Source organism: Beta vulgaris, chromosome 4 (assembly GCF_026745355.1).
Source record: "Beta vulgaris subsp. vulgaris cultivar EL10 chromosome 4, EL10.2, whole genome shotgun sequence".
Lineage (NCBI taxonomy): Eukaryota > Viridiplantae > Streptophyta > Magnoliopsida > Caryophyllales > Amaranthaceae > Beta > Beta vulgaris.
This window is the reverse complement of record NC_079205.1, coordinates 21,276,030-21,300,849: the sequence shown is the minus strand read 5'-3', so window position 1 is coordinate 21,300,849 and position 24,820 is coordinate 21,276,030. Positions and strand designations below refer to the sequence as shown.

The 24,820-nt window shown below is 37.9% G+C and overlaps 1 protein-coding gene across 5 annotated transcripts; it reads left to right on the top strand.

Moving 5' to 3' along the window:
- Positions 1 to 4,513: 4,513 nt before the first annotated feature.
- On the top strand, positions 4,514 to 23,892 carry LOC104907344 (magnesium transporter MRS2-I). Of its 5 annotated transcripts, none has more exons than XM_048642924.2 (12): positions 4,514 to 4,935; positions 7,634 to 7,928; positions 8,034 to 8,063; positions 9,729 to 9,876; positions 10,009 to 10,130; positions 12,922 to 12,996; positions 13,392 to 13,613; positions 13,770 to 13,814; positions 20,979 to 21,050; positions 21,160 to 21,189; positions 22,788 to 22,907; positions 23,515 to 23,892. In XM_048642924.2, the coding sequence occupies exons 2-12, from the start codon at positions 7,674 to 7,676 to the stop codon at positions 23,521 to 23,523; spliced, it is 1,128 nt and encodes a 375-aa protein (XP_048498881.1). In that variant the 5' UTR covers positions 4,514 to 4,935; positions 7,634 to 7,673; the 3' UTR covers positions 23,524 to 23,892. The 5 variants fall into 5 exon arrangements, with proteins under 5 accessions (XP_048498881.1, XP_048498878.1, XP_048498882.1 ...); XM_048642921.2 differs by lacking the exon at positions 23,515 to 23,892 and adding an exon at positions 22,996 to 23,471 and having other exon boundaries at positions 4,515 to 4,935; XM_048642923.2 differs by lacking the exon at positions 23,515 to 23,892 and adding an exon at positions 22,996 to 23,471 and having other exon boundaries at positions 4,521 to 4,935; positions 21,006 to 21,050.
- Positions 23,893 to 24,820: the final 928 nt, after the last annotated feature.

The following is a 24,820-nucleotide window of genomic DNA, read 5'->3' as shown; positions in this document are numbered from 1 at the left end:
CGGTTTTGGCTAGAAACTGCAGCAATATACTAGATTTTTCTGGTATAAAATGATTATATTGCTGCGGTTTACACTAGAAACCGTAGCAATATATTATTTACCTATTGCTGCTCCATTAATTGTTGCGCGGTCAAAACCGCTGCAATAGGCCACTTAGTGACCGCATGAATAAGCATTTATTCTACTAGTGACTATCCCCAACAGTAGGTTGAACAATAGGAGACTTGTGCACCAATGTCAGAGCTCAAATCCTGAACCCTAGCTCCGCCTTCAGACCTGCAAAAAGGGACCCACTCTGGAGGTTTGGGTGGTATTTCCCCTCCGAAGCTTAAGTCAGGTATCAGGAGTAGAAAATGAACTTTTAGAGAGAGAAAGTAGAGAGAGAGAGAGTATTTATGGCAAAATAACAGTACTATGCTCCGTAAAACGTACCTTTTCCCTGATTTCAAGGACTATTTATAGTGTCTGAAATGACTGTTGTACCTTGATGTCACCCTAATTTGGGAGCACCTGATTGGCTAAGCAATAATGCTATGACACGTGACAATCACTGATTGGAGAGTACACATCACCCTTTATAAAGGTGTTTTTTGTGTTTACTGGGCCTAAGTACAGATTGGGCCATGAGAAGGCTTAGTATACCTTTCTTTATTCAGAAAAATGTACTTTACCCCCTATAAATTTCTGGTCCATTACTTTACAACAGCAAAAAGAGTGCCACCTGTAAGGTTGTGATGAGGCCATGTGTCACGTCTATAAGCGTTGATTTTTAGGCTACAACATTTGCCCCTTGAAAGAGGATTTTTATCGCTTAAGCGCCAAGACAGTTGGAATTCTCTTTTAACCGATGGGAACTGCCCCACTCTTTTTCAAAATAGGAAGGGTGCCATCTAGCCGGTCTCAACAAGTCAACCCTCAAGAGGCCTTTGGCCTGCAACGATCATATTACCGGAGGGGGAGGTCATTTTTACCTCTCTATAAATATGCCCCTTTGTCGTTTCTGAAATCACTTTTACATCCTTTAGAGAATTTCTAGAGAGAGAGACTCTGCCCCATTTTTACTGAACTTTTGATAGAGAAAGAGCATTCGTCCAAGATTTTACTAAGTTTCCTTAATTCGTCCAAGGTTACGTTTAGTTCGTTCTCTCCATCCGTCCGAGTAATTCAACAGGTATCCCTTTCCCCTGTTTAATTCTTATTTTGCACTTTTCTTTCACACTTTTTAAGAAAAAATAGATTCGTCTTCTTCATCAAATATTCCCGGCCGCTCAAGGTGGTCTTGACCCTAGAACAAAGAGCCTTTCTTCTTCGGCACATTCTACACTTGGGACTATCTTGGCCGGCCATGTATTTTATTAATTTTGGACATGGACGGCAAAGTCAGACGACCCAGTCTGGGTGAATCTGGCGCGCGTCAAGCAAACAACTCGCATTAGACGAGGGGTGAACCTTCCGGCCTCCAGCTCAGAAATGGAGGTATTAACCGGCCGAATTCCAGCTGACGAGGAACATGAAGTTCAAAGCGCCCGGCCAGCGAACCAAAATACTTCTCCGGAAAACGTCCAGGAGGAAAGTATCATCGAAAAGCCTTCAATACCCAGCCCGTCCGGACAAGATATGGCGACGGACGAGGCAATGAAGTGGAGGTCTCCTCTAACTCATCTTGTGACTCGGAGGAACCGTCCACTACATCTTCTGAAATTAGACGCCGCCTAGACCCTCTGTCATACCCTAGGTTCATCCTGGCCGACAATAGTTGGCTCGGACGAGTAGGCCCAGACCTTAAACACTTTTCCGCTGCTATGCCTATGTCGGGGTACCGCTTTGTTCTTCCTGGCCGGGAAGACACTATACTTAGTGCTCCTCCCTGCCATTTCGCTGTCTACCGGCTGGCATTGGATGCAGGGTTACGATTTCCCTTGCATCCTTTTATAAGTCGCCTTCTTCAATATTACAGCATCGGCCACAACCAGCTTGCCCCAAATTCCTGGCAAAACATCTTGATGTTCTTGGCCGTTTGCGAGCTGAAAGGCGTCGCCCCTTCATTGGCTGCCTTCTCCCAAATACACTACGTATCTAAGGTTCCTAAAACCGTGGACGGAGCCTGGTTTAGTGTATGCAACCGCCAGGGCTTCTTGACATCTTGGGACAAAACATCTAAGATCCATGCCTGAGAGGAAGAATCCTTGTTCGTCCAAGCGCCTAACGAAGTTGTGGCCAGACGGTATCGATATTTTAGCCAGGCGACTACCAATACTGGCCGAACGACGTCTTACTTCGAGCAGGAGAACGATTCAGCTGAGGAGATGATTGAATACATTAGAGTATCGGAGTATTCTATAAACAATTCCTCTTTTAAGGGTCCGTCCAACTGGATTCCTTTTAAAGAGATGTTTTACCATGATAACTTCTTGGTCGCCGCAGGCCGAGGATAGAGGTATACCACTCTTTTTTCCAAGTAAATGCCCTCGTCCAATGACTATAGCTGCCTAACCATGTCCTTTCTTTTCATGCCGATTCGGCTAGAGCTGCCTTGAAGAAATCTTGGACGGGAAACGTTAGTATGTCCAAGTTCACATATAATCTATGGAAGGAGTACATCAAGTCCGATTCTGAAAAGAAGACGGACAACTTGGTATTGTGCTTAGTATATATATATATATATATATATATATATATATATATATATATTATTTTTCTCTTTTTTTTTGTGGACGAACCTCTTCTTAAAATGGAAGGCGTCCAAGAAACAATTTTGTGGACGATCCTCTCCTTAAAACGGAAGGCGTCCAAGAAACAATTTGAGGGACGAACCTCTGTTTAAAACGGAAGACGTCCAAGAAACAATTTGATTGGACGAACCTCTCTTTAAAACGAAAAAGGACCAAAAATCAATATGGTCGACCTTCTTCAATCCCACGATATTCGTCCGAGAATCAATCTGTTGTTTTTCTGGACAATCAATAATATCCAGAGGTTCCCTCTTCGAGGGAGAAGCCGGCCAAATTTCCTGTAGCGGCCTTGGATATTGGGCGGCGCCCCATCCTGCGATGAACTTCTGGTCCATGTACTTTACAACAGCAAAAAGAGTGCCACTGTAAGGCTGTGATGAGGCCATGTGTCACGTCTATAGCCGTTGATTTTTAGGCTACAACACTATATATAATAGAAGAGTCATAGGATAGTTACGAGAACTAATTCTCTTCCTATTGCCATTTGGATCGACCCATTCCTAATCCTAAATGGATTTGGAATGCTCTGTCTAACTTGTGCTACAATGTGTGACCTCATAGGATTAATCTATTTTAGTTATAGGCCCAATCGATATTGTCCTATTAATTATATTTATTCTCTAGCAAAAAAATACGATTACTAAAATAATTAACTTTATTATCTTCATAATATTATTCCTATTAATATTTAGTAATTGTCGGGATGTCTAAGGACATATTCCTTCAGGCTGCGTTTTGTTTCGTGCCCCGGTCCTCTACATATGGATGTGTGCATCATCTACACATTTGAAAAATTATAACAAACCGTAACAAGAGATTTAGGTAACCCTAATATTTATAAGTAGTCAACAATTATAAAGTAAACCTTTGATACAAAATTATTATCATACCCTCAGTGTATCGTGAGCATATACACCCAAAGTTAATTATTTTTTTTTGCTTATTACTCATTTGAAATCATCCAATTGAGCAAAAATGTAGTAGAAAAGAAGAGTTTCAAATGAACAAATGAACCATGAACAAAAATTAGTCTTGATATACCATACACATAGTACATCCGCGTATATGATGAATGATCTACCTCTAGGCTCTAATATACTCCTCCGTTTTATAATGAGTGACACGCTTTCCTTTTAGGGAAATGTCATAATAAGTGACACATAGCTCAAAGTAGTAAAACATACTTCTCTTTTATTATATCTTTGCCATCATTTAATTGTTCCACCAACCCACTTTATCCAATACTCAAATTTCATTGGTTGTATAAATGGTCCCAACTTTGTCTCTCTAAACTCCTTGGTATTCCCCCACTTTCCCTCTATATCACTTATTAAAAAACGGAGGAAATATTAATTAGAAAACTCAAATACAATAGTTAATATATGAGGAATAACCGAATATATAACAAACTATAACAACTTTTAAGAGTTTCAAGTGTGTAGGACGAAATAGTAATTTCGGTTTTCTTATTGTTATTTACTGAACAAAAAGCAGGATCATCAATAAAATTACACAGAAGATGCCAAAGAGAAAAAAAGCCAAGTAAAACACCAAAACGATCCTAAGATGTCAAATATGAGCCTAAAGTAGTAGTAAAATGCCAAATAACAACCCAACATTAAGTAAATAAATATGAATAAGAAATTAGAAATTGGGGTTAGTTGTACACTTGTACAGTTATACTTGTATCAGAATCCGATTCTTTTTGGGACAAAAACGTTGTTTCGTCACTCATAAATTTAATTGGGTACATTACATAATCAGGTAGCCTCCTTCGCCCCTTTTTCCTAATTGAACTTCTTTCCCTTTCTTTCTCTCTTCAGTGGCGGATTTACCTCATACCACGCTGGTGCACCAGCAATAAAAAAAAAAAAAAATATTAAAAAAATTTCAAAAAAATCACGCTGGTTGGCTCTTGGCTGTAGTCACAAACTTCTTTTCTCTCACTCACAATCGCAGACTTCTTTCTCTCTCATAAAACCTCAAACGTTTTCGTTGCTGGCTTGACTGGTTTCGTCCGGCGACCTCACCGGCGGCGCCTTCGTGGTCGATTCGTCACTGCTGGTGGGCTGGTGGCTTCGTCCTTCGTGGGAGATTCGTGGCTTCAAGTACGTGGTCGGAATTCGTGGCTTCAACTCTTCAAGTGGTCGGAAATCAGATTCCTTGGTGGACGACAGTGGCCGGATTTCTTGTTTTACTCTAGGTACATCTTAATCTGCTCAATTTGCTTGATTTCTTGTTTTACTTTATAGATTAGGGTTTATCAATTTCATGAGAATTGAAAAATAAATTGCAATTTCAGTTGTTATAGGTGTTTATATATCAGATTATGTAATGTAGAATTGTTATAAATGTTGATTTTGTTGTTGTATTTTGATTTGTGTGTTATAGGTGTTTGATTATTGAAATTACATTATATTTAAATTGAGTGTTATCACTTTATTGTTGATTTTGTTGATGATAGTTTATGGCTTATGAGTTATGACAAATTGACATATGTTTCATTTCGTGAGATACATCAAATTTAGTTCAATTGTTACTTGATTTTCAGATTTGATAATGAAGAGAAAACGTACTCCAAACAAAATGCAAAACATTGCTAGTTTCTTCACTAAGAAAAATCCAACTCCAAATTCTCCTCCACATCCAACACAAAGTGAACAAATTCTGTCTCCTCAACTAGCAAGCGAACAACATTCCTCTCCATATATATTTATTTTCTTTTCGATTGAAATTTAGTTTGGAGTATTTTTTATTAAAAATTATTTTGATTTAGTGAACGGTAATTTATGGTGAACCACCATTAAAAAATTCCTGGATCCGCCACTGCTCTCGTTGTTCTCAAGTGTTCTTGTACTAATCACGCTTAACTTCTCACTGAAAACCCTCTTCCCTCTCTAATTCTCAAACACATGTACTATAGTTAACAATACACCACGGTCACGGCCGACCGCATACTGCCGACCGTCACAGCTGCCCGTCAGTCGCCGTTGGCAGTCACCATAAACAATAAGTTTTATTTTAGTTTATATATATTGCATTTTAGATTATTTGAATTGTTGATATTATTCATTGATTAGGGGCTTATTGAAATTGAAATCAATATAATTTTCACTTTTTAGGATTTTGCAATTTAGTTAGGGGATCATTTTGCAATATTGAAATCGAAATTAAAATCATGTATATTATTGCATAAAATTTAATACTGTCAAAGAGTAGTTTACAAACAATTAAATACTTTAAAATGACAAAGAGTATGACATTGAATATTTATGAGACAAGATTAAGTTAAACAAAGAAATCATTCAGGTTATCATAATTGAGATATAGTCATATAGACCCAAAGAAACAAATATTGGATATTTTGGTGGTAAGACTTATGTATTGAACATTCCCTATTTTTAAATTCATTAGTCCGCCACGGATTCATATCGAATTTTTATTTTAAGAAATTATAAACCGAGGGTTATCAATTGCTTGCTGTAAGTGAATCAAATTTAATCAAGTTAACAAGGATGCTAATTTTGATTTGAGTTCATTGTCAATTAGTTATTTATTTATTATCTGCATCACCTGTGTGCTGGCTAGTGTGCTTTTTCTTTCTTTCTTATAATTACTTACACTCCTTATTCTACCTAATTGTAATCTGTTGATTTGTAGACTTATGATATACAGTTTGAATTGTTACTGAATTGTCAATTGTGTGGTTGTGGAGTTGTGGAGTTGTGGTTGATTTTAATTTGTTAATTTATAGACTTTTAATTACAGTCTTCAAATTTACAGTTGGTCAATTGTTACCTGTTAGTGAATTATTAATTGTGTATTGTTAGTATTTCACGACTTATTTGAATTGGTAGTGAATTATGAATTTGTGTAAATTGCAAACCCATGTGAATTGTTTAACAGTAGTTTAGTCCCTTATCTTGAGATATTATTTACAAATTTAAGTATTAATGTGCTTGTAAACCACATATTAATTTTAAAACCTCATCGTGAACTAAATTTGATTTTCCTTTTTTTTTTATCAAAGTACTTTGAATTTTGTAAAATTTTGAATTTAGTACTAATTGTTTTTTCTTTTAAAAAAAATTCATACTATCGTAAAGTTATGCCACCCTTCTACCAAAACCATGGATCCACCATTGTATATAACAGAAAACTCCTCTAAAAAAGGTATATAACGAATAAGTCATACTAATGGTGGACCCAAGAGAAGAAGAACAGGGAAATGAGCACTTGAGGAAGGAGATAGAAGTCTTCTTTATTTTAAAATCAACTTTTTTCCATGCAAAAAGAAATAGACATAATGTTACATTTCGACAATTTCTCTTCCATTGTTATTTGAAAATTAACTCAATGTGGAAGCATGTCTGAGGATTTTCATAGCTTTTCAGACCCATACTTACTCTTATCAAACTCACTGAGCATTTTACTAATTAATAGAGATGGAGAAGACAGATTATCTCTCCAAGTTTGATCAATCATAAGATTAATATTTTTTGATGAGCAAAATTAATAAATAGGACTAATAGTTTAGGATGATGATTCTAATTTGATGGGATGCCCATTTTGCTAAATAACACATAAAGTGAGGGGAGAGAGATAAAGATGGAGTCGGGGAGATGAAGATTAAAAATCAAGTTGAGTCAAATCCAAAACTTCCTCCAAAACAACCGAGCTAACAAAATTCTTCTCCACCAAGTAGTATTTGGATTGTAAATGGGCTCCATAATTTTGAGATATCATTATGAACAATTGTAATTTTCTTTTATTATTGTAATTCGAGGTTGTATATGAATTTCGTAACATTTTGAATTTAGTAGCTGTTGATTTTTTGGGTATTTGATAGTATCACAAAATTACGCCATTCCTCACTTGAAATCTTATATCCGCCACTGCAGTTCTTCATCAAAGATAGAGAAATAAAGACAATTTTTAGTGATGGGGAAAGAAGGATACATAGTTCCAGTGGACCCTCAAATGGGGTTGAGTGTAGGCCTGAAGAAGAAACCTGTCGGGTCGCGCAATTGGGTTTTACTTGATTTGTTGGGCCAGGGTACTGTTCTTGATCTTGATAAATACGCTATTATGCACCGTGTTCATATCCATGCTCGTGATCTTCGGATTTTGGATCCTCTTCTGTCTTACCCTTCCACTATTTTGGGACGTGAGAAAGCCATTGTTCTCAATTTGGAGGTTTTTTTTCTAATTATTTTATTTTTTTAAATTTTTTTGTTTTGGGTTGTTTTGTGCTATAATATATATTGTATATAATTCCTCTTGTCTTTTTTGGGTGTGCAGCATATTAAGGCAATTATTACTGCTGATGAGGTACTGCCAGTAATTACTATTTGTTTTGATTTTTCTTTTTAAGTAAATTTTTTGTGGGTTTTGTTCAATTTATTTTACACTTTGTTAGGACACCAATATAGAAGCAAAGGACAGGGAGGGAAAGAGGAGGAAGGGGAAGGGGAAGAAAGGAGCTTTGAGTGGTGTCTAATAGTTGGAGTCCTTCGGAGACTCCAATAATAATTTGGTACCAATTTCTGAGTTAAGTTGGTTCCAAATTAGAATCATGCTCTCGTATTTGGTACCAAATTTCTAACATGGTACCATACCAAAGAGAAAAAATTTGATACTAACTCCACTCTAAGTTGTTATCTTTATTTCTTTAACCCGTAAAATTACCAAAATGCATTTCTTGGAGTCTTTAGTTTTTCGGAGATAAATGGAGGTGAATGGTTGAGCTATATTTTCTCTCTAAATCTCTGCAATGATGGAGTGATGGTCTTTGTTAAAGAGGACCCTTCCCTTGCTTTCCCTAACCTCTTATCCAGACAACAAAATTATTTCCTCTGTTTCCCTTCCCTCTCTTTCTCTCCAATTCCTCTTATTAAAAAAAAAGTGTTAATGTCCCGCCTTTTTTAATTTGCCTAACTTAATGCAAGATTGTGTTTAAACTTTTGTGTTACGTGATAATGTGCTTTCCTTATTTTTTCATTTGCTATAAACACTACAATGTTTATAACAACAAAATAAGTTGTAGACCATATATTATGTCAAGAAAGTAATATATTACAATGAAATGTATTATAGTGAAACAAAAAATTCTGTGTTTTTTCTTTTTCTTTTCGGCAATTAAAATTTTATTAATGACCAAAAGAAAGAGATACAAGCACCAATACACTAGATGAAAGGCGAATGATGCACAAAAGGCTCCTAAGTACTCACCTTCTACCTTCTACCTTCTAGGAAGGGTTGTACAAGAGGAAAGCACATGAGCAACCAAGAGCACACAATATAGAATAGCTAAAAGCCTTAACTAAACACCAAGTAATCCCTCATAGCATCAGCCAAAATAGTGTTGTCTTAGTGTTGCTAACATATGTTTATATTGTGTTTGTCTCTGAATACTACTATTTTTTATTTAACATACTACATTATATACTGCCTTTTTGTTTACACAATATGCTAGCAAACATTGTTATAAATTGTAGCATCTATAGTAAATTTTAACTGGGCATTTCTCCATAATAATGCACTGAACAAAAACATGTGATATATATTTGCTTTTTATCTTGTTTTCAGCAGGAAGATCTGTTTGATATTCTGATAATTTAGTTCCCTATGTTATTGCATTACTTATGAGGTCAGTTTTGTTACTGTTGTTATTTTTGTTACGTTTTTTAAGAGGTAAGGGTGAGGGACTAGGGAGTGGTTAGGGGAAGATTGTCTAAGCCACCCTTTATAGTCACACTGGAAGTGATTTCGTATGGTGCTTAGCTCACGGATGACACTATAAATTGAATCATTCTAACAAATTATTTGCTAGTTTTGGGTTTATATTGGTTGGTAATTTTGGGAGGGTAGCAATCGTGTAAATGACCATGTATAGTTCCATGCCGCTGATGCCCACTTATTGTTTCTCATTTTCAAACATTGTTATTTGTGTGAAAAGTGAAGCTTACGGTTGGTGAACTGCTTGTATACTAATAGGTCTTACTTCGAGATCCTTCAGAAGAAAATGTAATTCCTGTTGTTCAGGAACTTCAGAGGCGGTTATGTCCTGAAAGTGCTCAGCATAGAATTCAAGGGGATGGGAAAGAGTCGGGGGGACATGATGTTGAAGCTAACGATGAAGATGGTGAGCCACTTTTTTTCAATTCAGTCATGAGGCTGGAATGAATAATGATGGCTTTTATGGTAATTCGTATTCAAGTGATTCACTCTTTTATTTTGGTTCTATTTTAGCTGACCATCTTTATCAATGTTGTAGAATCTCCTTTTGAATTTCGTGCTCTTGAGGTGGCTTTGGATTCAATATGTAGCTTTCTTGCTGCACGTACTACTGAACTTGAAACTGCTGCTTATCCCGCATTGGATGAGCTGACGTCCAAGGTGAATATGCTAAACTTATGAGAACTTTAAATAAAGTTGTTTAAGATTTTGATGACTGCTTCTAAAATTCAGATTCATGCATCAGAAAAATTTTGGATGTAATTTGTATGAAATTTGTTTTCGCATTGCATGTTTGGCATGTTCATACTAGAATTTCTATCTTTTTATGTCTGGTTTTGGATCACTTGTGACGACATCTAATTGTGTTATATATGGAAACTCTTAAGTATCCCAAAAACATCTTTTTATCTTTCTACTGTAACAAATTGATGGATTTTTTTAATGTACCGAAATTAAGTATCTCTATTATATATAGGAAGAGGGGAGGACTTTGGTGTCCACCCTTTTTTCCCAATATATGCCCAGATAAAATGAGGAAATACAAAACTTAACTACAACACAAAAAGAAAAAAATGCCGTGCTGTTTGTTATTTAAAAAACCAACTAGAGCACAACAAAAAAACCAATGTTAGTTTCTCTACATCCTCTTCTCCATCTTTTTTATCTACAAAATCTCCATTCAATTATATGCAAAATAGAAAGAAATAGCCATATACAAATTAGAGTAGCGAAGGGGGAGAGATATGTGAAGGAGAGGGCTGACTAATTTTGTAGGGTTTTTTTTTTAGGAGAAACTTAGTTACTCAGTGGTGGTGGAAGGTGGGGTGGTTGTGGAGGTGGAAGGGAGAAGGGGTGGGGAATATGATTGATGTTAGAGAGAACTGGGTAAAACAAAGAGAGAGGGAGAGTATAATTTGCAATTTTGCACAACATGATAAAAGTACAACCGTACAAGATACCACTACTTCAAATTGATATCTTGGTAAAACTGCATTGTTTTCTTACACACGAGTACACGACTAAATTCATAGTTTTTTCAATTTTAATTCTATAAATTGCGCTAATTTTAATTTGGAAAAATAAAAATAAATATAAAACCTTTGTACCTTGGTACAACTTGCACTTCATTAATTTTAATCTTACAACTGGACATAAGATATTTATATGAATATTAGAATAATGATAGGTTATAAGTTGCATTAATCTGTAGTAGGGTTATGTAAACCCTATATTATAATATATTTTAATTAGTTTAAATTATTTTTAAAATAATTTTGAAGTTTTAATCTGAATGAACTATTTAAGTTGCCTATTTTAAAGTTAACAATTTAAAAAGGTCAAGTATCGACTTTATTTGTGATAAATGATTTAATAAATGCCTATTTCTTTATACTGGAAATGTGAATGTCATTTGATTCATAAACTCATAATCGAAGTATTGAGCTCGGACTACAATTCGAATCAGGTTACTACAAAAACAACAAAAAGCCATATAAAGCAACCAAAAACCTTATAAAAACTTTAAAATTCATAATTATAAACATATAGGTGTTAATATTTTTGAATAGTTGTAATATGACAATGACTTATTAGGTAACCTAAGTACAGTTGTAGCTTAACTATTTCAAATGTTTATTTACTTTATTTGTTATTATATTATTGCACTATGAAATGTTTTACTTTGACAAAACTTTGTAAACAATTTCTTTTGCAAACTATTGCTAGATGTAATTACGCAATTAATATTACTTTGATAATGATTTCGCATACATAGCTTGCATATAAGACTAGTTTGCATAGTGTTAATTGTAGCCTTATGTTAGTTATCCTAATGTGACTTGTGAGATTTTTTTTGTGTATGAAAATTGACAACCATTTTGATTGAAATAGCTATGTTTTTAACATGTATGGAGTATACATATACGAATCGCTAGGTTTTATATGTGGCCGTCTATACCGTTAGTTAACGATGCAGCCAGTACACATATAAGGCTAATTATTGTATCTTGATGTCACTAATTAATATATTAGGAGTTACTTATAATTCTTGTGGTTACTTATTAATATAGTAGGGCTTACTTATAATTGTTGGGGTTACTTATGTCCATTGTCGGGGTTACTTATCTTAGGGGTTAGTTTTTAGTATACTAGGGGTTACCTATAATTTTTTTGGGGTTTCTTATATTTTTTGGGGTTCTCACAATTATTAGTGATTACATATATAACTTGAAGGGATTACTTATGTCTTAATATAGTTAGTTTGTCTTTCACGCGCGCGTGGCCACATAGTTGTTGGTTGCCGCATGAAACACTTGTTGTCCATTAGATTAGTAATAGCCTAATGAAGTCCTTGACTCATCTGTTTCATATAAAGAAAATGACAATAAATGTGCAAATGTGGGGCATTCTTAATTGAATGTGGATAGATTCTAAGAAAATTTTGATTACGCTTCCGCCGTGTGTTCATATTGAAAAAAACATCACTTCATAAAAGGCTATGAGGACATACCAACTTGAATAAGCCATATCTTTTTGGTTGCAAAATCTTTAATTATCTCTAAGTTAATTAAGTTTTCATGCAATTGGGCCTTGGAGAGTTATAGTATAAGTTTTTGCTTTATTGGTCCACCCTTGGTACGATATTCCTTTCTATATTTTTAGTAGCATTGGGGAAGCTACATCCTTTTTGTTGTACTTAATACCTTAATCGTACAAAAAGCTAATGTAAGCTACATATTTTTGCTCGCTTAAGTGATACAATTTTGTTATTAATTTATAGGTTAATAAAAATGATTTTATCAAGCTAATCCATTTTTTCCCGATGATGTGTTGTATGATTCTTTTTTGTCCTTCATATAAGATTTAGTAATGGAAATTGTTGTTGATTATTATTACTCTTCAATCTTTATGCAATCTTTGTCCCTTTTATAATGTCTTGTTTAATTTGCAGATAAGCAGCCGGAACTTGGACAGAGTAAGAAAATTGAAGAGTGCAATGACAAGATTGACTGCTCGTGTTCAAAAGGTGCTACTTTCTCTTTTATCGTTACATTTTTTGCTAGATACAACTTCTGGTGTTTGCTCTATTATATACTGACCAATTATAACTTATAAGGTGATTGGAGACTGGTGCTCTGAGTTTTCTAGTCTTTGTATGCTTGAGATCAACAAAGATATCTATAGTATCTATTCATTAGAGATGTTAATTGTGTTCTACAATGATGATTTGTTGATGCGAAAAATCCTTGAACGTAGGGGTAGTTCTAATTTTGTGCAAAAAGGGACTTTGTTTTCACATTTATCATGTTCATCGTTTGAGCTTTAAGACTAGAAGTTTTGTTCTTTCATTACCCATTAGAATGTAGTTAAATTTGTATGTTTGTTTATGCTTTGTGATTTCAATTATCTGATTGATTGTAGGTGAGGGATGAGCTTGAACAACTTTTGGATGATGATGATGATATGGCCGACCTTTATTTGTCGAGAAAGGCTGCACCTGCTTCACCACTTAGTGGATCAGGAGCTGCCTGGTTCCCCAGTTCGCCTACCTTTGGATCTAAGATATCAAGAGCAAGCAGAGCAAGTGTGGTCACAGCTCGTGGTGATGAGAATGATGTTGAGGAACTTGAAATGTTGCTCGAGGTTTTAATAATGTCCTCTGTAGTTTATGTTAAAGAGATGACTGACTTAATTCTGCCTCTTAGCATGCATTATTTATCTTATCAGTTTAAATCGCAAATGAGCCCACTGTGGTGTGAAGAACTATAATCTTGATCATATAAGGAATTTGATTTGCAGGCTTACTTCATGCAAATTGACGGGACATTGAATAAACTAACTACGGTATGTATTTATTTTGTAATATCATTCCTTAGTGACTCTGCTTGTATCAATGTGAAAATATGTTCTTTTTTTTTTTTTAATCATGTTAGAGTCTGCTTGAACGTTAGCAGAAGATGTGAGATTGGTCGGAACTCTAAGAGATTCAGGGATGGCAGCTGAAAGTAAGACAAGTTTGAATGCCATAAAAAATAAGGGGATTTAGAAGGAAATAGACTGAACTAGTGAAGATATGAGAGAAATAGGCAAAGAAGAGAATATTCTCAATGAACTTATCATATAAGGCATCATCTTTAGGCCTTTAGCTCTATTTCTATCGACTTTGTTCTTGGCTTTCTTGGTCTTTTCCATCTAAGTTGTCTTGGAAGCTTATCTAACTTATTATATAGTAAACCCCAGTAATATAGTCTATGAAGCTTGTTATGATTACTCCTAGAGAGTTGTGCTGTAAACCAGCTCAAATACTCGAGACAGAAGAAATATTAGGCAGAAAGGTTAAGATATGTTGTATTAAATGGATCAAAGATCAACACTTTTACACAACTAGGCTCACATTCGAGAGGTGAGACTCTCCCACTATACTATAACATAAACAAGTAATTTTCTGGATGCCTCCTTCTTTCTTCTTTCCTACTATTTATACTACTTCAGCACCACTACTCTCACCTAGCAATCATTAGCCAAAATCAGTACCAGGTAGTAGTGGAGAATAATTCTCTCCTGGCAGTTGTCCTAAACCTCTCTATTCTTGCCATGTGGATCTTCTGACGAGTGACCCTTACGTCATTTGTCTATTTCTGGTCTATTGTCATTCTTGCCCCTCCTCTTATATGTGATGAGCTGTCTATTGTTAGGCTGATGTGCTGCATTACCCTGCCCCCAAAGAGCCACCTTGTCCTCAAGGTGGAAGCTAGGGAATCTGTCAGAAACGGCTGAAAAGTTCTCCCATGTAGCTTCATATGCAGGCAAATGTTTCCATTTAATCAAAACTTTTGAAGGATGATAGGGAGTGTGGTTTTTTGATCTGATGCCCAAGAGTTCTTCAGGTTCAGTTTCCATGACTAAGTCAGGGGAGAGTTGGGGAGGGATGTTGGGATTGGCTGTGTTGGTACGAATTGCTATCTTCAACTGTGATATGTGGAACACAGGATGTATTCTGCTTTCCTTCGGCAATTGTAACCTTTAGGCCACCTTGCCCACCTTCTGCAGAATTGGGAAAGGTCCATAGTACCTTGCTGATAGCTTATCATTAGCTCGCTTGGCTAAAGAGCTCTATCGATAGGGCTGAAGTTTGAGGTACACCATATCACCTACCTCCAAGTTCACTTCTCTCCTTTTGCCATCCTCATACAACTTCATCTTATGCTGAGATTTCAGTAGGTGGGCTTCAAGGTCATCCAAAATTGCATCTCTCTCCACCAATTGTTCCTCCATAGTTGAAACTGGTGTTTGACCCCTGTTATACTTAGTAAGTTGTGGGGGTCTCTCCCATATAGAGCTTTGAAGGGGGTGCAGTTCTGGTGTTGTACCAGTATTCTGCCCAGTGTAACCATTTACTCCAAGTCCTCGGTTTCCCATTGATGAAGCATCGAAGATAGAACTCAAGGCATTTGTTTACCACCTCAGTCTGCCCATGTGATTGAGGGTGGTAGGCTATACTGTACTCAAGGGAGATCCCTTGTATTTTGAAGATTTCTCTCCAAAATAAACTAAGGAATACCTTGTCTCTGTCGGATACTATGCTGATGGGAGTGCCATGCAACCGAATGATTTCCTTCGTGAAAACTTCTGCCACTATTGGTGCTGTGAAGGGGTGTTTCATACTGTTTCATACTGTATTTGGTGAGTCTGTCAACCACCACTAATACTGTATCTTTCCCATGGGAAGGTGGTAGCCCTTCCACAAAATCAAGGCTGATTTCCTCCCAAACTTGCTGCTGAATGGCAGGGGCTGGAGTAAGCCCCTAGGGCTAAGGGATGAGTTCTTGTTTTGTTGACAGACGCTACAAGCTTGCACATACCTCCAGACTTCTCTCCTCATTCCTAGCCATAACCACTCTGTGGCTAGTCTCTAATACGTCTTTAAGTCTCCCGAGTGTCCTCCGGTGGGACTATCATGATATTCCCTTAACAATAGAGAAATAAGGGGGGATTTTGCGGGCAAAACTAACCTGCCTTTGTATAGTAATTGGCCCTGATGAACCGAGTATCCCTTGGGAGTGGGCTTTCCTGCCAAAAGGTCTTGAGTAACCTGCTTCACAAAGGGGTCTTGTTTGATTTGTGGCAGCCATTGATCCCAAGCAAATTTGTACGAAGTGCTCATAGTGCTGCACTCAACAGCATGGTTTACTTGCCTTGACAGAGCATCGGCTACTGTGTTGGTGACGCCCGACCTGTAGCTAATGTCAAATGTAAACCCCATAAGTTTACTCACCCAACGTTGGTATTCCGGACCAATCTCCCGCTTCTCCATCAAAAATTTGAGGCTTTGTTGATCTGTTTTGATGACGAATCTCCTCCCTAGGAGGTAATATCTCCATTTCAGCACTGCCATCACAATCGCCATGAGCTCCTTTTCATAGATAGACTTAAGCTTGGCCCTTGGCCCCAAGGTTTCGCTAAAGTATGCAATTGGATGATTCTCTTGGGATAGGACAGCCCCAAGACCATAGCTGCAAGCATCGGTTTCCACCGTAAAAACCTTTGTGAAATCCGGAAGGGCTAATATGGGCACGGTGGTCATTGCATGCTTCAAGTTGTCAAAGGCTTGTGTGGCTTCGGAAGACCAAGAGAAGTTGTCTCTCTTGAGGAGTCGGGTGAGAGGGTGGGCGATTTTAGCATAACCTGCCACGAATTTCCGATAGTAGCCTGTGAGACCAAGGAAACCTCGAAGCTCTTTAATGTTTTGTGGAAGGGCCATGATGTCATGGCTCTGATTTTCTCCTGGTGAATTGCTACCCAGCGGCAGATATGGTGTGGCCTAGGTAGGCAATTTCAGATTTACCAAAATCACATTTTTGGCGGTTAGCCAACAACTTATAGTGACTTAATGTCCGGAGTACGATGTATAAGTGGTGTTTATGGGATTCTTTGGTGGGGCTGTAAATAAGAATATCATCAAAGAAAACCAACACAAATTTCCGTAGGTATGGTTTGAACACATCGTTCATTAAGGATTGAAAGGTGGCCGGGGCATTGGTGAGACCAAAGGGCATCACCATGAATTCATAGTGCCCTTGGTGGGTTCGGAAAGCTGTTTTGTGCTCATCCCCCTCTCGCATTCGAATTTGGTGATACCCGGATTTCAAATACAGCTTTGTGAACACCGTTGCACCCTTGAGTTCATCAAGTAGCTCATCAATAATGGGGATCGGATATTTATGGGGAACGGTGGATTTGTTCGAGGCTCTATAGTCTACACAAAATCGCCAACTCCCATTCTTCTTCTTCACTAAAAGTACCGGGCAAGAAAAGGGGCTGCTTGAGGGTCTAATGAGGCTAGCTTTCAACATGTCTTCAATAAGGTTTTCAATCTCATTTTTTTTTGGATTTGTGGGTATCGGTATGGGCGAACACTCACCAGATCACACCCCTCCTTCAAAACGATGGCATGCTCGTGTCCCCGGTAAGGTGGCAGATCCCCCAGGGCTGCAAAAACCCCTTCATTCTCCTGCACTACCTTCCTCAAAAACAAGGAATCTCAGGTTGCCTGTCAACTCCATCACCCTCCATTCGGTTTAATTCCACCAAGTATCCTCCTCCCTCCTCAGCCCGGGTTCTTACCATGTTTTTCAGAGAGATAAGGGTCCTACCCAGAGAAGGGTCCCCTTTTAATGTCACTACCTCCTTCCCAACATTATACTTTAGAGTTTGAGTTTTCCAATTGTTGGTCATGGTGCCAAGTTTTTCTAACCATTGAATACCCAAAATTAAATCAGAATTTCCCAGTTCAAGGGGTAAATAATCCTCCACTATTTCTACTCCTTGCAATTATAATGGGACAAATTTGCACTCACCTTGGCCGTGGATGGCTTCACCAATTCCGAGGGTTACACCAAACCCCTTGGTAGGAGTGATAGGGATGTCTAGCTTCTGTATAGTGGCCTTGGACAAGAAGTTGTGTGTGGCGCCCGCGTCTATCATGACCACCACTGCTTGACCCAGAATCTGCCGCCTCATCTTCATCGTCGTGGGTGTGTTGATCCCCAACACGGAATTTAATGAGATCTCCGGTTGGGTTGCTGGGTTGTCTTCTCCCACCTCCTCGACCTCCATGTCACCCAAAACTACCTCTACTTCATCCTCTTCCTCCTCAGCACTCACTAAAACATTCAATTCTCGCCAGTGACATCTATGTCCGACGTTCCACTTCTCATCGCAATGGAAACACAAGCCTTTTTCTCGTTTTTGTTGCATCTCTCGTTTGCTCAGCCTCCTCACTTCGGCACCGCCTCACGCGGTATGGGTGGTGGGAAAATTTCTTGAAGAGAGTGGTTGGGACGAAGCTGTGGATCTGGGCAGAATGTTAGATCCACTTTGGTACGGGTTGTAATTTGGGGTGCTGGGGTTGTAATTTGTGGTGGTGGGCTTTGGGTAAGTGTATTGGGTTGAGTGATAATTTAGGGAGCGGTTTTGGGCTGGGGTTAATTTTCGTGGGCCGGCCCACTTGAGTTTGTCCTCTACCTTAACAGCCATGTCCATTGCCATATCCAGGGTAGAAGGGTTTAGGAGCCTTACTTCAGCCCTAATATCTCCGTTCAGTTTATTGATGAACTGACCTTTAGCCACCTCTTCAGGTATTCCCTCTAAGGGACCAAGAGTTCTATAAACCTCCGTCTGTATTCTACCACGCTTCCCTCCTGCTCATGGGCGAGCTCGTGTAAACTCCTTGTGCTGCTGGTCGAAACCGCCGGAGTATCAAACCCTTGAGCTCTTCCCACCTTACAATTTTCCTTCTCCCACTGGAACCACAACAAGACGTCGCCCTCTAAGGACACGACCGGCGACCGCCGCCTCCACCTTCTCCGTTACTTCAAGTCGGTAAAATCGAAAATACCTCTCAGCTCTTAATATCCACCAATCTGGGTTGGCTCCGTCGAAGAGAGGTAAGTCCAATTTTTTAAATCTCCAGTTGCCTAGGGTTGATGCGGGGGTGTTTGGGGTGTATGCGGGTGGGGGTTGGAATATTTCTTCTTGATATTCCGGTACGAATGGTGGGTTGAAGGGGGGGGGGGGTTAAAGGTTTGGTTAGGATTTGGGGGCTGAAATGTGGGTTGTGGTTGGTTAGGTGGTGGGGTGGGTTGATTGTATGGCGGTGGTGGTGGCTGATGTTGAAAAGTGGGTCGATTCGGAGGATTAAATGGGGGGTTAGGGTGGAGTTGGGGTTGGAAGGCCTGAGGTTGTCGGATGCTGTGGGTGGCCGAAGAATCTTGGCCTGGTGTTCTCGCATTTGAAAGCACCTCCTTCATGTCTGCCATGAACTTTCGTTGTTCTTCTCTCAACTGGTTCATTGCCAAGTCATGATTCTCCCTATCTCTGTCCACTCTTCCCTCCAAGCGTTGACTCATCTGAGCCATCTCTCCAGATAGCTTCTCTCCCATGGTTTGCTTGTTCAACATCACCTCATTGAAGGTGGCGTGCAACCCTGCGAAGTCTTGTTCTAGCTGTTCCACCCTTTGTAGTTGCGTAGGAGCCATGGATGACCACCTTGCTCTGATACCAACTGCTATAAACCAGCTCAAATACTCAAGACAGAAGAAATATTAGGCAGAAAGGTTAAGATATGTTGTATTAAATGGATCAAAGATCAACACTTTTACACAACTAGGCTCACATTCGAGAGGTGAGACTCTCCCAATATACTATAACATAAACAAGTAATTTTCTGGATGCCTCCTTCTTTCTTCTTTCCTACTATTTATACTACTTCAGCACCACTACTCTCACCTAGCAATCATTAGCCAAAATCAGTACCAGGTAGTAGTGGAGAATAATTCTCTCCTGGCAGTTGTCCTAAACCTCTCTATTCTTGCCATGTGGATCTTCTGACGAGTGACCCTTACGTCATTTGTCTATTTCTGGTCTATTGTCATTCTTGCCCCTCCTCGTATATGTGATGAGCTGTCTAGTGTTAGGCTGATGTGCTGCAAGTTGTTTAACAACTTGTTTGGTAGAAGGCACTTGGAAAGAAAAGAAAGGAATTGGAAGGTATATTTTAGTTTCGAATGTTTGGTTCAAAAATAACACTATAAGTTATAGGAAATGGAATGAAGTGGAAGTAAAAGCCTCTTTTCAAAAGTTTCATTTTCCTCTTCTCCCAAAATTGGAGGAACTCGCGAGGAAAGAGAAAACTTAAACCAAGCATCGGAAATTGTGTAAACTTCTCTTATCTTCCTTTCTCTTCCGTTCCTTTCTCTTCCGTTCCTTTCTCTTCCGTTCCTTTCTCTTCCCTTCCTTTTCTTTACTGAAAACAAACCAAAGAGGCTGTAAGTGTGAACTCCTAATGGAACCTCATAATATGGTGCCATGCTTGCTTTATTTACTTTGAGCTAATTTCTGTTGTCTTTCTGAGTTGCAATAGAAGTGGTTGCTGGTCTGTGAGTTGCAGCAAATTTCCTAATATTAGTAGAGTGATAATAGAATGTGCTAGTAATAGTGACCCTGAATACTATTATAGTAAGGAGAAGTATGGCTTTGTTCAATAGGAGATTCATTGTTCATCACACAAATTATGCCTTGGTTCAGTGGGAATGGAAGTTCTGAAGTATCAGCTGTGCAACTCACCTTTCAACCATATTTTGCCAATAAAAGTCGCTATTTCCTTTTTCCGTCACTGTTGCCTATGGTGCAGAAAAGGATTCGTGCTTTGCACACAATTTCTAGCATCTTAGGGACTGAGTCAACATCTATTTGGTAGATGATGATATTAACCTCATGGGAAATGGTTCACCGTTCTATCTTTCAAATAGCTTATTTACTAGAAATATAACCTACAATGTTTCTCTTCACATGGGCCAGGGAAGAAGATGGAGTGTACCTTGAATTGGTTGGATGTAGCATATCATTGTTGGTTATTGGTTATTTTGGTAAAGGAGTTAGGAGTGAATGAAGTTGGTTCTGGATCGTGATGTTTGCATTCTGCATACTGCAATCTTTTTTTACCATTAGTTGATGATCTTGAACTGGAACTTGCAGCTTCGTGAATACATAGATGACACTGAGGATTACATTAACATTCAGGTGAGTCAATCTGTTGATATTGTTTCAACCTAGAAAATAATGTTTTGAAATATAATATTCTGAAATATGAATACGTTGCATGTACTGATTCTTGATCTTGTTTGTGCAGCTCGACAATCATCGAAATCAGTTAATTCAGGTGCGTCCCCCCCCCCCCCCCCCCACCAAAAAAAACATGGTTTTCCTTTACAAGTTTACATGCTCTGAGAGTCAGGACCAGGGGGTTGCTTACTTTTCTCTGTTCTCTACCTTCTGTATTAGTGGTGGGATTCAATTTGAGGTACTAATTTCCAGTTTTTTTTACCTGACTATAGTTTGAGATGTTATCCTTTGGTGTTACCACCCATGATACGGCTATTGGACTTGGATATTGATTATTACAACATTAGGACATGGCAAAAATGCACATACATCCATACTCGAGAATAGCACTCTCACTGTACCCCTCTTTAAGGATCAAATCTCCTTATATCCCCTTTTTACATTTGTTGTTCAATTGGTCATTTTTTTTGTCTAAGGTCTTTGAATGTAAACCGTAGATCTTTCTCCTTTAACACAAGCAGGTGGCAGTGGTTGTGCTAAGCTGAGAGCACTCCATACTCCTTGCATCTATTCTTTTATTTTTTTTATTCTAGTCGTGTTGTAACCATGTGGACGTGACAGCTACTTGTTGAGAGGATGAGCATCATAAATTCAGATTTTTCCCATCCTAGTTTGCCAACTATACTTGAAACTAGTAATTCCAGTTGATAAATGCCAGTGACCACTATGTTCAAGTTTGCTTCACAGTTCTGCGCTTGTCCTTCCCAAGAGTATGACTGAAGGTCTCTGAGTAACAGAATTTGCAATGTCAAAAAGTGTAAACTTGGAGAGATACGCATAGTTGAAGTTAGAAGAATAGGAAAATGATTATTGTATATTCTACATTTTGAGATGAAACCACTGGGAGAACGGAGTTGTGGTGAAGAACTTTTTAGTGGTCATAACGTCATTTTTTTTTTGTTTCAAGACCTCTGCAAAGAGTGCTTGGGTAATCTAATTAAGTGCAGAGGAGTTAGACAATATAAAGAGCTCCATTGTCAACTTTCTCGATCACTGCCTTCCTTTTAAAGATGAATCCACTACGATATTAAAGTTGGGATCATGTGTGTTTCAGGAGTAGTCATATGAGTGATGTGGCCAAAGATTAAAGATTCATGTGTGTTAAAGACCCATAAATACACCACTTGAAATCTTGTCCCTGAACTTGTGTAAACTTATCGGAACTTAAATATCATATTGGCGTATTGAAATTTGAAGTTAGGTAGCTCTTTTTGGCATGAACTTAATCTATCTAAACTAATATGGTCCTTTCATGAAATAAAGGAAAATTAGGTGAGTGTGGGCATGGTCCAATTCTTGTGTGCCTAAGACCTAGATTGACACTTCCTTACAGATTTTTAGCGAGAAAATTAGGGACTTATGAATTTTGAATCTCAAAGGAAGTTCTAGGAATGTCGGTTCTTGGTCTTTAATGGCACTATGGGGAACAAGAGTGTGATTGTTTTGAGAGGTTGCAACATATCTCATTGTTGGAAACTTGGTTTGTGATTGGGTTTTATTTGTAATTCAAGAAGTTCCATAACTCGAACATATCTGATTCTTCGCGTCATCTGATGATTGAGATTGACCTTACTAGTTTATTATGATTTTGATTTATGTTGTGATTAATTTTGTTTGTGGCTACTTATCATGCAGTTGGAGCTCTTCTTGAGTTCAGGAACAGTTTGCTTATCTGTTTACTCTTTGGTGGCTGCAATTTTTGGCATGAATATACCTTATACTTGGATGGAGAATTACGGTTTCCTCTTCAAATGGGTACATATAATCGGAGCTTATATATCTTGAGCTACTAGATGTTGCCCAATTTAACTATATTAATCGAGTTTTCATGTGCTTTTTGTAGGTAGTCATCATCACAGGATTTCTTTCTGCGATACTATTTATATTCATAATTTCATATGCTCGTTATAAAGGTCTTGTGGGATCATGAGATAAAAAATCAATCATCCTTTTTTTTTTTTTAAATAGAAGAGCAAGATCAACATGCAGTCTTGCCTTGAGTATACGTACATTAAATCTTCTTGGGTCTAGCATAATTGCTGGGATCCAACATCTCTTGTTCATACTAATTCAGTAACATAATCAACACAACCCAAATTTCTTGGGTGATTGTTTCTCACACAGCCACACTATCTTTCTAGTATCAGTATACTCAACACACTTGTTAGAGGCTTTTTTTTTTCTATAAATATCTCCTGTAAATTATGTAAGCTCAGTAACAAGTTTTACATTGTCAGTAACATTTTCTTTCAATTGATTAAACAAGATATTGCATTTGAATAATGCGTGCTATTGGTGCTTATTATTATTGTTATCATATTTATGTGTTCTTTGATAGAGTAACTTCACAGCTTATTGCCAGGGATCATAGCTCGTACAACCCGGTAGTCCCATTCCAGCCGCAAAGCCAAACCGTGCCCCAGGCACGTCATTCAGGCCCTTATGTCTGCTGGTCCAGTGCTAGCTCACTTGTTCAATATGATTTTAATCAATTGTAAACTAACACTCATGATATAAGTGACTCTTGTAAGATAAAATGTGAAGGCGATCTTTGTCTGAAAAAGACGCATTGATTGAAAAAACACTTCTTTTGATTAAAAAGTGACAATTTTGGGTTAAGAGTAAAATGGTCTTATGGTGAATTTATTTATACTTGAATACTTGATGCATGCATGATTTGGTGTAACTAGCCCATGAGAAACTTTGCATCTTTCTCACAGCATCTACCAAGTGCTGACAATTTAAAATTAAAAAAAAAAAAAATCTAAGATGGTTATTTAAATAAAAGTGTATAATGCGGTTATTTAAATAAAATTAACTGTACAAGATTAGTTAAAAGGCAAATAATCCAAATCATAACTATACAAGCTATACTACTAATCTAAAAATCAGAAGTATTTACGCAAATACCATAACTATTTAGTCAAAAACATAATATTAACCAAATACCATAAATATTAACCCAAAACTGTAACTATCAACTCCAAATTCATAGTTAATAACCCTAAATCCTTTACGATATGACAAAAACTATTTATCCTAAAAATCATAAAAAGCTACCCAAATACCATCACTACTAAACCAAAACAAAAAGTATGATCCTTGAAAGCACACTATTTAAGCAAATACGTTAACGACAAATCCAAAACCATAACTAACAACACTAAAACCATATCTAATAAAAAAAAAAACTCTCTCTCTAAAAACCAAAAGCTCTGACCTCTCTCTAAAAACACAAACCCTAGGAACTCACCAGAGTTTCTGTGCCGCTTCGGCCTCCGGTGGCCCTCCGACGAGTTGCTTTACTTTTTTAAACGCAATTTCGTTTGCGCTTATGGGTTTCGATCTTCTTTTTCGCGTTTCTTTGTCCTTTCTCGCCGTGTGCAGCGTCACTTTCCGACGGTGGCGGCATCAAGCTCGTCCGGTTCCATCCTCAATCGTTTGTTTTCGGTTCCTTTTCCCCCTTGTTTCTCGTTTATCGCCACACAGAGTCGTCGCCTAAGGTTAGTTTTTTTTTCGTTGGTGTTTGTTGTTAACGTTGCTGTCGGTTTGGCCTCCCCTCCCCCTCCCCTATTTTCTTATTGTGTTGGTTTGGCTTCCCCTCCCCCATCCCCCTGGTTAGAGTTAGTTTTTGTTTTAGTATCCCCTCCCCTTCCCCGGTCAGTATT

Coding starts and splice junctions, on each gene's coding strand:
- LOC104907344 (XM_048642921.2), top strand. CDS start 7,674: ATGGGGAAAGAAGGATACATAGTTCCAGTGGACCCTCAAATGGGGTTG. Junction 9,877..10,008: donor TGAAGCTAACGATGAAGATG/GTGAGCCACTTT, acceptor TCAATGTTGTAG/AATCTCCTTTTGAATTTCGT. Junction 22,908..22,995: donor ACGGTTTCCTCTTCAAATGG/GTACATATAATC, acceptor TGCTTTTTGTAG/GTAGTCATCATCACAGGATT.